Raw genomic sequence first — 13,114 nt, 5'->3', positions numbered from 1 at the left:
ATTACCGGGCATTACCAGAAATTTACCAAAGGAAATTGGCAGGGGGTCATTTCACTTGATTCCTTTCGACAAGAATGCATTGCACAACATATGTAGAAAGAATGGGCTGGCCAACAAGAATGTGCCAACTGCCGGCCTCCGTGACCTCGCCAAGTTCGCGTGAATTAGGTACTCGTCGCGACGTCGCAAGCAGCCGAGACTGAGTCAGGCGAGCGTCACTAGTGAAACCTACTATACATAAAGTCATAAATAGCAAAAACTTAAAAAAATATATGCACGAATGTGCCCCCAGGCAGTGCGTACACGAACCTGTCCCACAACGTTATTTGTAATGTATTTCAAAATTTCTTGTTGAAAAAATGACACTTTGTCAACAAACAAGTTTGCAGCAGTTCCGTGAATAGAGTGAGCACCTTCGCCCCCAATTTTGAAAAGCTGAACCACATTTCCGAGTCAGGATCACGAAAATGGATGATATGAGAAAAGTTTGGAAAGCTCACGAATATTACAAATTTGCGTTTTTATCAAGCATGACAGCAGGTACAGTGTTGTCTTCTACGGTGAACGAAGGGCGGCAATGATAGACACATTTCCATAATTTACCTTGAGCTCGTGCAGTCACTCGTGTTCCCATAAACTGCTGAAAACGAATGTGCCCCATGCACGAATGTGCCCCACTCTCCCCTACTGTAGCTCTGACACGGTGACAAAGTTGCAAAAAAGTGACTTGAGGTTGGGTCATTTGAAGTGACCTGGTGACCTGACCTTAAGAGTTAGGAGGTTCAAACTTGCATACCATGTGTAAAATTAATTAGAGAATAGTCGTACTAAATTTTGCGGCGCTAGCGACGCGGTTTTCCCGCTATTTACGAAAAAGCTCAGGGGGCGGATAACCGCCCCCCCCCGTCGGTGCGCGAGTTAACCCGGCAGTTGCTGGGGTATTTCGCCACCCACCGTTTGCTGGGGGGGGGGGGGGCGTTAAACGCCCCCAGCCGATAACTCGAGAACCAATAGGCGCAGCGAAACGCACGAGGCGGCAAACGAAAGAGCGCGACGAGACGCTTCAGATGAGTACTTTAAAGTTGAATTTTGAGGTCACAGGTCGGGTCAAGGTCAGGTCAAACACCTGAAATCGGGCTTTCAGTAGCATGGACTTCAGGACTTCGCAATGGGCGCCTCTCGCCATAAACTCTGTCAAAACGGTGCACAATCCATCTTATAAGGCCTACGAGAGTGTCAGCTCCATGTAGGGGTCAGTCAAGCATAGGTCAGGGTCAAGGTCAGGTCAACCGGGTAGGCACATATCCCCGAAAATCAAAACTGATATTCGCAGCCTGTGACACATGTTTTATAAGTAATTTGGGGCGTAGAACACGATGGTGACATTCATTTTATCATATGTGTACGTGTTTGGCTCAAAAAGTTCAATTTAAGAAATTCATGTATCATGGTCGTGAAGTAGTCACGAAAAATTGCCAATATTCAGTTCAAGATTATGGAAAATGCGGAACGATAATCAATAATCGAAGATAGCCATTTGATTGATCATGATATTGGCAGTCTAATGACGTTTACGGCATGTCTGTATGTCTATTCTGTGATTTTATATGATTTTTTGAACATATGCCGTTTTTGGTCGAAAACTCAGAAATCATGACGTCACTAAAACCTCGATATCTCAAAAATTTTCCGACCGATTTTTTTTTGAAACTTTGTCACAATAAACTCCAATCAATTCCCTACAGGTACCCAAAATTTGGCGCGCCTGCGGCGCGCCGTTTTTATGCTATGGTCCGGCGAAAAAAGTGGGGGCGTTTAACGCCCCCCCCCCAGCAACTCGCGGGTTAATATGGGAAAATCCCCAGGGAGAGGCGGATATCCGGCCCCGTCGATGCGCGGGTCCACATATTATGCATCATGATAATGACAAAATTTGGATTCTCAGTGCCCGGCACCAGCCTCAGAAGTCAGAGGACAGAGGGCCCTATGCCGGCCTAAGAGTGCCCAACGCTGGTCACAGGGCCCCACGTTGACCAAACATGGCTCCACGCTGGCCTAAGAGTGTCTACATTGTCCTTGAAGGGCCTCAATCTGGCCTCTACCCCACGACCACGCCGCTGGTCTTTGAGGACAGGAGGACCCCACGCTGGACTTGACGGCCCCGCGCTGGCCTTAGATGACTGTACTGTACAGTAGGGGGTACCCCTAGTGTACAGTGTACACTGGCTTCTTGGGGCCTCACGGCCCACATCTCACCCTTTAAAGTCCCCAAAGCGGCCTTTGAGGACCCCATGCGAGCCTCCGGGCGCTTGGTCTCGACCTCTGAGGGCTTTACGCTGCCACCTCTGTAGCCCTCGGTAGAAGTAGTTTTACGGTATGTAACTATGTACGCTCAAGAGGATGTGTTGCTTGTTTGTGCCGTGTGAGTGTGTGCTCCTTGACTTCGCGTTTGAATCATGCGCTTTTATCGTTTTATGACAAAAGGCTGATAGTACCCACAGCTGTTTATATGGATAATTTGGAATGCCTTTACCTATGTGTGCAGTGTGTACGATGTATTTTATGTGGTGTCATTTTGGGGTTTGGTTGCCCCCTCCCCGGAAACTGGCCCTAACCTCTCCGTGATTGGCCTGGTTTCACAGACATTGATGAGTGCGCCGAGGGTGTCGGCAACTGCACGGCGGCGACAACGTGCGTCAACACCGAAGGCAGCTACACGTGCCGACCCAACTGTCCCGTCGGTTACCGCGCCAGCCCCAGGTGGGAGCTGTTACAGCTACACGTGCCGACCCAACTGTCCCGTCGGTTACCGCGCCACTTCGCCAGTCCCAGGTGGGAGCTGTTACAGCTACTGCCGACCCAACTGTCCCGTCGGTTACCGCGCGAGTCCCAGGTGGGAGCTGTTACAGCTACTGCCGACCCAACTGTCCCGTCGGTTACCGCGCCAGCCCCAGGTGCGAGCTGTTACAGCTACACGTGCCGACCCAACTGTCCCGTCGGTTACCGCGCCAGTCCCAGGTGGGAGCTGTTACAGCTACTGCCGACCCAACTGTCCCGTCGGTTACCGCGCCAGTCCCAGGTGGGAGCTGTTACAGCTACTGCCGACCCAACTGTCCCGTCGGTTACCGCGCGAGTCCCAGGTGGGAGCTGTTACAGCTACTGCCGACCCAACTGTCCCGTCGGTTACCGCGCGAGTCCCAGGTGGGAGCTGTTACAGCTACTGCCGACCCAACTGTCCCGTCGGTTACCGCGCGAGTCCCAGGTGGGAGCTGTTATAGCTACTGCCGACCCAACTGTCCCGTCGGTTACCGCGCGAGTCCCAGGTGGGAGCTGTTATAGCTACTGCCGACCCAACTGTCCCGTCGGTTACCGCGCGAGTCCCAGGTGGGAGCTGTTACAGCTACTGCCGACCCAACTGTCCCGTCGGTTACCGCGCGAGTCCCAGGTGGGAGCTGTTACAGCTACTGCCGACCCAACTGTCCCGTTGGTTACCGCGCCAGCCCCCGGTGGGAGCTGTTACAGCTACTGCCGACCCAACTGTCCCGTCGGTTACCGCGCGAGTCCCAGGTAGGAGCTGTTATAGCTACTGCCGACCCAACTGTCCCGTCGGTTACCGCGCGAGTCCCAGGTGGGAGCTGTTATAGCTACTGCCGACCCAACTGTCCCGTCGGTTACCGCGCGAGTCCCAGGTGGGAGCTGTTACAGCTACTGCCGACCCAACTGTCCCGTCGGTTACCGCGCGAGTCCCAGGTGGGAGCTGTTACAGCTACTGCCGACCCAACTGTCCCGTCGGTTACCGCGCCAGCCCCAGGTGCGAGCTGTTACAGCTACACGTGCCGACCCAACTGTCCCGTCGGTTACCGCGCGAGTCCCAGGTGGGAGCTGTTATAGCTACTGCCGACCCAACTGTCCCGTCGGTTACCGCGCCAGCCCCAGGTGGGAGCTGTTATAGCTACTGCCGACCCAACTGTCCCGTCGGTTACCGCGCGAGTCCCAGGTGGGAGCTGTTATAGCTACTGCCGACCCAACTGTCCCGTCGGTTACCGCGCCAGCCCCAGGTGGGAGCTGTTATAGCTACTGCCGACCCAACTGTCCCGTCGGTTACCGCGCCAGCCCCAGGTGCGAGCTGTTACAGCTACTGCCGACCCAACTGTCCCGTCGGTTACCGCGCCAGCCCCAGGTGGGAGCTGTTACAGCTACTGCCGACCCAACTGTCCCGTCGGTTACCGCGCCAGCCCCAGGTGGGAGAGCTGCTCAGCCGGCCATCCAGGCTCTTGGAACAATTTAACATTGAATCTGCTCCTTGTTTACAATGCTCGTCTTCAAATATGACATGGCCTGAAGCTTTTTTTTCACAGCAAACCACGCCCTTAGCCGGCGCTCTCTATTGGCATCTGAGGCTCCATGCAGGTTTTTTAGGGTCCCGTACCGATACCAAGTAGCGCATCCTCGGGCCTTTGCCGGCTTCTGTGGGTCTCATGCCGAGGGCCCGCCTGTGTAACCATGTTCATTGTTCATTACTACCCCATCCTCTACCTCTCCCTGTAGGGGGGCGTGGGGCAAAGCGGCCACCCGGGGCAAAGCGGCCACCCATCGTTTTAGCCCTCCACAACTGGCGTCAGCTCCAATTTATGCTTTCCATTAATGCTTCTCTTCGCGGTCGTTCGAATGAGCCAGACCGGGGTTTCAGGCCCATCGCCATTGTTCTGTGAAATACGGAAAAGTATTCCTTGCCAGGTTACCAACTATTTTTACAATTTTTAAATGTTATTTTATTCCATGACCGTTTGGAATTTTGATAAGCATTCTTGTCCATGCATTGCTTGATTATCGTACATGCCTTCTACCAATTCTAATGTTGTTTACCCACTGATAGCTGAGCTGGAATATTATTGTCTCGGACGGTATGCGCGGGGCTAAGTGGCCGGGGCAAAGTGGCCAGCCCCCAATTGGCCATAAGTTGTTTCCATCTGGATAAGAAACATCATTTATATTCAAATGTGTCGTCATGCACTCATCATGGCCACTTTTCGGTTACATGAGTTACCAACAGGGGCGGCGCCACCGGGGGCAGGGGGGCAAACATATCTTTTTGGCACTCCTGTAATACTGAAGGAAGGCCCTTTTGCTTAAAATCATAGGCCCCTTTTTATCTGTGACTTTGCCACCCCAGACATAGGGTCTGTTTCAGTCGCACTTCCTAACGCCTCTAAACTCCTCCAAGAGCAAGATAGAGGAGGTTGGAGCAGGGCCCTCCTTGGCTTTGTAGGGGCTAGAGCTGCCACTGGAACAGGGAAGCAATCTTGGAGGAGTTTAGAGGTGTTAGGAAGTGCGGCTGGAACAGACCCATAGCCTCGAGCGAGACGCACCAGCTCCTTTACAAATGGAGGGCCGTAATTCATATAGAAGGTTCCTTGTCAGAATTGGAGGTCCCATGTACAAAAAGGAGGGCCCCTAGACAAATAAGAGGCCCCTCGACAAATAGGAGGTCATCTGTACAAATAGTACACCCTTTGGACGATTAGGAGGCCCCTGTACAAATAAGAGGCCCTCTGGACAAACAAGAGGCCCCCTGGGCAAACAGGAGGCCCCCTGGGCAACTAAGAGGCCCCTGGACAAGTAAGAGGTCCCTGGACAAAAAGGAGGCGCGCTAGACAAATACGAGGTCCCCTGGACAAAGAGGAGGCCCCTAGACAAATAAAAGGCCCCTGCACAGTGCCCACATAGGAGGCCCCTAGGCCATTGCACAAATAGGAAGACCTTTGTAGAAAAAGTTGGCCCTCTGTACCAATAGGAGGTCCCTGACAAAAAGCAGGCCCCCTAGACAAATAGTAGGCCCCTGGACAATAAGCAGGCCTCTTGCACTTTGGAGGCACCCTGGGCAAATAGGAGGTCCTCTGTGAATATGGGAGCTTCCCTTTACCAAAAAAAAGAAGTCCCTGGACAAGTAGAAGGCCCTTGGACAGAAAGGAGGCCTTCTGTACAGACAGCAGGCCCCCTAGACAAACAGCAGATCTCCTTCTCCGTTTCCTTCGATGGCAGCTGCTTCAATCTCACCACTAGCGTCACTCCAGTGATCCAGGTCGTCTAATGACGTCTCCTCTTCGCCGTTACTCGGTTGTTCCGCCATCTGAACATTGACCACCACTGCATTTCCCGAGTTTTGGGCATCATTGAACTTGTTGGTTCGACGTCGACTCTTCGATCGGGTTCTAGAGCTGACATTTTCTGCACTTGTAGACATTGTTTCTTAGTTACTTAGTTAACCCTCGCCGGCCGAGGGGGGGGGGGGGCGGTTGCCGTCCCCCGTAGGGTTTTTTTCGCGATAGCTCCGAACACGCTGGCGATAGAGAGCTGAAACTTGGCATACCTGACCGTTGATTCAAACCGGATCTTTTGACACCAACGTCCAACCGCATTTTTGGGTCAGATCAGGTCACTGACCTATGACGTCATAAGTGAACCTCTGCACGGTCTTCAGATGTCGCAACTTCGCAACGCCCTCACTGCCAGAGGAGATGTCACAGGGAAATGAAACTTGCAGGATCTAGTATCCATTATGAGACTCACAACTTGTATATCTCGGATTTTTCCTAAAGGTCATATGAGGTCAGGTCATTTTCGTGACCTCACCATTATAAGTCAATGGGGAAAAATGAAAACTGTTTTTCTGGCGCCGGGAACGATCTATAATAACTATCTCAAGCACACAGAATCGCGATTTGATGCACTCCTTGCAAGGTTAGATGCGTCACTTTTGCAATGTTGACTTTGCGTGACGTCATTTATGACGTCATCAAGGTCATATTAGTTTTTCGTCAATAACTCTTGATCAAATTGAGCTAGTGAATCGGGAAAGCCACCAATGGACTCATGAAGACCTGCCGAATCGAATGATATGCGACATGACCTCTTTCGACCAACTTCGTGACCTGGGGGTGCTGACCTGACCTTGACCTGAGGTCAACACCCTAAGTTGACCTGACCCGAACAAAAAGTATATCATTCGACGCGCCTGAGCGAGGCGAACACGATGCTGCCAAAATCGCGGCTCTGCGGCCGTTTTTTGCGAAGTTATTCACCAAAAACTGAACCGTACCTAGGGGCACTTGACCTGACCTCAGAGGTCACCGGTTGACCTAGGACCTTAAAATCGGGTACCAATCTCTGCGTCTCGTAACGGCGCACACGCTCGTTTTTTCCGCGACGCGCTACCTCCACCAGGGGCGAAACGGCGAGGGGGGGGGTCGTACCCCCCCCCCTCGGCCGGCGCGTAGGTATGTAGAAAACCAATAGGTCCGGCGATGGTTAAGTCAGTTACTGGGAATGATTAGCTACTACGTTACTTTACGCTACTGATCTACTTTTGTCTATCGGTGGTTTAAAGCTCCCAGACTTACGTTATTTTTTTATCCCACTTTTGACACCAATTGTCACGAAAAACAGATTAGCATTTATTGCTTTCACATGGAAGAGTCATAGCAGCAAGATAACCAGTAACCACACATAAACTAGTACGTAGCTGGTTCGCTTTGGGTTCGCTCCCAAATCCCCCTTTTTTCCGCCGCGTCGATTTACATTTAATAAATTATGCGGCCGTCGCGAGAGAAAATCCCGCAGCACCTTTCGCGGCGGATATTTGCAACAATACTTTGCCGCTCCCGGCCAGGATGGGCGTAGCCCATAGATATGTCAATCGGATAACAACTTTTTGGTATACCGATACCAAACCGATACCAACTTTGTATTTGGTATTTGAATCGTAATGTGTTTGGTATTTTGTTGGTATCATGAACCCTCACTCATGTATAAGAGGCTAAGAAATCGGTAAAAAAAGTTAGTATTTCCCTCATTTTCCCAAGTCGGTTTGGTTTCGGTATTTCTTCGTGAGTTTGGCTGGTGTTTGGTTTGGTATCGGTATTCCGATTTTCCGTAATTGACATCACTAGACTAGCCCAGAAGAGAACAGTGATTCGGTTCATAGTGCTCTCACAGTTTCTCCCCACTTAAAATGTTAGACGAGGCCGTGCTATTCAACATTCATTACCGTATGCCCAAATCAGCATCTAGCAGTGGACGCGGGATTTCTTGACTGATATCTGACCCGCTCTGTCTCTAACCGCTCTGTCTGACCCGCTCTGTCTTATGTCTGACCGCTCTGTCTCTAACCGCTCTAACCGCTCTGTCTCTAACCGCCCGGCCCGCTCTGGTCTCTGACTGATGTCGGACCCCCGCTCTGTCTGATGTCTGACCCGCTCCGTCTGACCCGCTCTATATAACCAGCTTTGTCTCTAACCGCTCTGTCTGACCCGCTCTGTCTGATGTCTGACCCGCTCTGTCTGACCCGCTCTGTTCTCTAACTGATGTCTGACCCGCCTCCCAGCGGCACCTGTAACGACATTGACGAGTGCGCCGAGGGCACTGCCGACTGTGGCCGTGGTCAGGCCTGTCGGAATCAGCCGGGCGCTTTTAGCTGCGTGACAAACACCACTTGTCCGGAAGGGTTCGAGTACTCGAAAGACGGCGCCGACTGTCGGGGTGAGTGTCACCGCTGTCAATATCAGTATCAGTGTCAGTGTCACTGCTGTCAGTGTCACTACTGTCAATATCAGTATCAGTGTCAGTGCCACCGCTGTCAGTGTCTGTGTCACCGCTGTCAGTGTCACTGCTGTCAATATCAGTATCAGTGTCAGTGCCACCGCTGTCAGTGTCACTGCTGTCAATATCAGTATCAGTGTCAGTGCCACCGCTGCCAGTGTCACTGCTGTCAATATCAGTATCAGTGTCAGTGCCACCGCTGTCAGTGTCACTGCTGTCAATATCAGTGTCAGTGTCAGTGTCACCGCTGTCAGTGTCAGTGTTACGGCTGTCAGTGTCACTGCTGTCAATATCAGTCAGTCTCAGTGTCAGTGCCAGTGCCACCGCTGTCAGTGTCACTGCTGTCAATATCAGTATCAGTGTCAGTGTCACCGCTGTCAGTGTCACTGCTGTCAATATCAGTATCAGTGTCAGTGTCACCGCTGTCAGTGTCACTGCTGTCAATATCAGTATCAGTGTCAGTGCCACCGCTGTCAGTGTCAGTGTGACGGGTGCACTTTGCAATCAGTGTAATCTGGCCCGTGAGGGGCTGCTCTGACCCGTATGGGCTGCTCTGGCTCGCTGCCGACAGATGTTGATGAGTGCGTGGCGGGCACCGACGGTTGTGACCCGCGCTCGACAACCTGCTCCAACACTGAGGGCGGCTTCGTCTGCGTGCCGCTGCCGGCCAGCCGCTGCCAGCCTGGCTACAGGTTCAATGACATCCTACAGCAGTGTGCTGGTATGTTCTCGGCGGCGCGCCGTCACCCACGGGTCGGGGACCGTCACAGGAGGCGTCACAGTGGCGGGGGGCGGGGGAGGTCACATATGGGTCGGGGACCCTCGCAGGGGTGGCTTTGTATAGCCCCTTCCCCATAGGCGCAGGAGCCGGGGGGGGGGGCAGTGGGGGCAGCTTTTCCCCTCCCCCTCAACTCTGGGGCCGTGGGGGCGGTGCCCCCACAGCTTTGAGACGGAATACCACACTTTTTCTTGCAAATGTTTTCTTTTTTGTTGAAAAAGCCAAGGGATGAAAAATAAGTGGACTAAAACCGGAGAGAAAACTAGATTTGGGGGTACCCTAGGTTGATCTCTATTATGGTGTGCCCCCCCCCCCCCCCCAGTCTGAACGTAGTTCCCGCGCCCCTGCCCTTCCCACATATACCCGTTTTAGAAGTTTAGACCATCATCGCTCGAGCTGTTTTAATTTAGCCCCACAACTTTAGGGCCGCATTTTTAGGGCCACACCTCCACGAGATTTTGAATTTTGGGTTTAGGGCATCACAAAAGAAAACTTTACGGCGATAAAGGACTTTATTCAAAGCGTCGTTTCCATGACAACCAAGCTCCTGGATGGAGCCCCGCGACACGATTACTTTGTAGGGCCTTGGTTTGTAGCGGCACGGGGGCAGACGCGTCCGAATCCTGTCCGCTTTTTCATTAACCCGCGTCCTGCTCGGGGACGGGGGGGGGGGGTTGAACATCCCCTGCGGTTTTCCGCGATCCACTGATATGCAACATGATGTCACATGCAGGGGCCCGGGAACTACTTTCAGACTGGGGGGGGGGGCACACCATAATAGAGATCAACCTGGGGTACCCCCAAATCTAGTTTTCTCACCGGTTTTAGGCCACTTATATTTCATCCCTTGGCTTTTTCAACAAAAAAGAAAACATTTGCAAAAAAGTGCGGTTTTCCGTCTCAAAGTTGTGGGGGCACCGCCCCCACGGCCCCAGAGTTGGGGGGGGGGGGGCAAGCTGCCCCCACTGCCCCCCCGTTCCCGCGCCTATGGTCACATGTGACGTCATTTAAACTTTTTATTCAAAGGATAGTATATTCGTAACATCCAGAGGAGCCTGCGAAGAAAGTCAAATAATTGCGGCCGAGTCAAGGGAAGTTCTTTGCATGAAGGCAATGCTGCCATATCTTGTTGCGCTAAAAGAGGTTTTCAAAGATTTACTTGACATGTGGCAGGCTGCCATCGATTTTAAGATGGAGTTTCGTCAGAGTGTTAGAAATTGTTAGAAATTATAATGATGGCCCAAAAAAATTTAGGGCATCACTTCCGATGAGGCTCTAAATTTGTCAGTGCACTGTCAGTGTCAGCTATTTGTCAGTGCATCAAATAGCTTTGAAAAAATTTACGTCATCAATTTTTGATGACGTAAATTAAAATCTTTGAATTTTCTGGTTTAGAGCCGCCAAATGTGGCGTTAAATGGGGAAAACCAAAGCATGTCTCTTGCGTTATGAAGGATACCTGTCATGCGGGGGGGGGGTAATTATACCAAGTGATAATCACAGGGAGTGTCAATTTTGGCCCAACCGGTTGGCGTGGAGTGTCCTGATGGTATTTGCCCTCAAAGCGGGTGGAAATAGCTTCCATGTTGTGCACCCACTGTGTCCATCTCTCGTTGTTTATATGCCTGCTCGCTCTCAGACATCGACGAGTGCGAGGAGGGCACAGCCAACTGCCAGCCGGCGGCCGAGTACTGCGCCAACACGGCCGGTGGCTTCACGTGTCAGCGCCGACAGGATGGCGTGCAGTGTGCCACCGGCTTCCGGCTCAACGCCACCTCCGGCGTCTGCGACGGTGGGAACACACACACACGCACGCACGCACGCACACCCCCCCCCCCACACACACACAGACCAGTGTGCTGGCACACACTGCCAACGACACACACTGCCACACTGCCAGTGATAACACTCTGCCACACTGCTAGTGCTAGAGACATACACTGTCAGCGACACACATTGCCACACTGCCAGTGACAACACACTGTCACACCGCCAGTGACAACACACTGCCACACTGCTAGAGACACACACTGCCAGTGACACACACACTGCCACACTGCCAGTGACAACACACTGTTAGCGACATACACTGCCACACTGCCAGTGAGAACACACTGCCACACTGCCAGTGACACACACTGTCAGTGACACACGTTACCACACTGCCAGTGACAACACACTGCCACACTGCCACACTGCCAGTGACACACACTGCCACACTGTCAGCGACACATACTCGATACTACCAGTTACACATACTGTCAGTGTTGGTGTCAGTGTCAGTGTCCATGTCCTGTCGGTGTGTGTCAATGTCAGTGTCAGTGTCTGTCAGTGTCAGTGTTGATGACATTGTCGGTGTCAGTGACAGTGTCTATCGGTGTCATTGCTGGTTTCGGTGTCAGTGTTTGCTCTGCCGACCGGCAGACATTGACGAGTGCGCCGACGGCGTGCACTCGTGCCGGCGCCCGCTGCACTGCGTCAACATCCGCGGCAGCTTCACGTGCACGCTGGCGGCCGCCGGGGACCGGTGCGCGGCCGGCAGCCGGCTGCTCGACGGACGCTGCGTCGACGTCGACGAGTGCCGCGAGGGCAGCCACCTCTGTGACCGGGCCACCGAGCGCTGCGTCAACGAGCGCGGCGGCTACCGGTGTGCGTCGGCGGCCGGCCCGGCGCCGGCCGCCGACTGCCCGCCGGGATTCCGGCGGTCGGCGCCGCTGGGCCGCTGCGTCGGTACGTACCGCGCCGCTCGGCCGCCGACGCCAACACCTTGTGCAGGCGTCAGTAGCGTGTGGGCGCTCCACTGACATTGGCGCTAGTTCAGAGCGTGCAGGCTCACACGAGCGCTGGCGCGCGACGAGTCGCGAATTTCATCCGACTGTTCGTCTGCTATCTCCACCTGCGCCCTGGGCAGATTGTAGCCGCACTGTGTGCATCAGGGCTGCGGAGTCGGAGTCGGAGTCGGAGTCGGAGTGGGAAGATTTGTCCGGAGTCGGAGTCCAAGCTGGAGTCGCTAAAATTTGACCGACTCCGACTCCGGAGTCGGAGTTAACGCTGCCTGGCTCATAGTCATGTCATTTACCTGGTTGCTTAACGATATTTCGCTTGTTGACCTTTCAAAATCAAATTTAGTTGAAGCTAAGGACATACCACTGTTTTGGACGAGCGTTTTCATTTAACAATGCTGAAGAAGGCTGCTGCGTCAAAACCTGTTTTTATTTCTGCCTGCTACTTAAAAAGTATTATCTGCAATAATCTTGCCTTGAAACGCGTAAAGGGCCGCTTCAGGCAAGATAAAGGGTGTCCGACATCATATTTGATTTCATTATATGGGCTTCACGAGCCATATTCGGAGACGAAGCTGGAATCGGAGCGGAGCCGATTTTGTTAAGCCGGAGTAGGAGTCGCCTTAAAATTCATCCATGGTGTCATAACGCATCTGTCGCTCTGGAACATTCGGAAGTGTATTAATACCTGACCGTGGTCCCTCTCTCTCTCTCCTTCTCTATTCTCTCTCTCTCTCTCTCTCTCTCTCTCTATCTTCTCATCTCTCCTCTCTCATCTCTCTCTCATCCTCTCCTCTCTCTCTGTCTCTCCTGTCCTGTCTTGTCTCTGTCTCTGTCTCTGTCTCTGTCTCTGTCTCTGTCTCTGCTCTGTCTCTGTCTCTGTCTCTGTCTCTGTCTCTGTCTCTGTCTCTTCTTGTCTCTGTCTCTGTTCTCTCTGTTTCTGTCTCTCTGTTTCT

At 52.8% G+C, this 13,114-nt stretch overlaps 1 protein-coding gene across 2 annotated transcripts in view; it reads left to right on the top strand.

Moving 5' to 3' along the window:
- The window catches only part of LOC122379407 (fibulin-2-like), a 222,546-nt gene extending 209,967 nt beyond the window's left edge, over window positions 1-12,579 (top strand). Inside the window, exons 14-18 of one of the 2 annotated variants that reach the window (XM_043361616.1) lie at window positions 2,643-2,760; window positions 8,384-8,538; window positions 9,170-9,319; window positions 11,015-11,167; window positions 11,800-12,579. In XM_043361616.1, the coding sequence (XP_043217551.1) occupies window positions 2,643-2,760; window positions 8,384-8,538; window positions 9,170-9,319; window positions 11,015-11,167; window positions 11,800-12,179 (956 nt within the window). In that variant the 3' untranslated portion in view covers window positions 12,180-12,579. The remainder of the gene's footprint in view (window positions 1-2,642; window positions 2,761-8,383; window positions 8,539-9,169; window positions 9,320-11,014; window positions 11,168-11,799) is intronic. The other variant, XM_043361617.1, reaches the window with a different exon arrangement.
- Window positions 12,580-13,114: the final 535 nt, after the last annotated feature.

Source organism: Amphibalanus amphitrite, unplaced genomic scaffold (assembly GCF_019059575.1).
Source record: "Amphibalanus amphitrite isolate SeventyFive unplaced genomic scaffold, NRLGWU_Aamphi_draft 000077F_arrow, whole genome shotgun sequence".
In the NCBI taxonomy this organism is placed as follows: domain Eukaryota; kingdom Metazoa; phylum Arthropoda; class Thecostraca; order Balanomorpha; family Balanidae; genus Amphibalanus; species Amphibalanus amphitrite.
The sequence above is the reverse complement of the archived record's forward strand: the minus strand, read 5'-3'. Positions and strand labels throughout refer to the sequence as shown.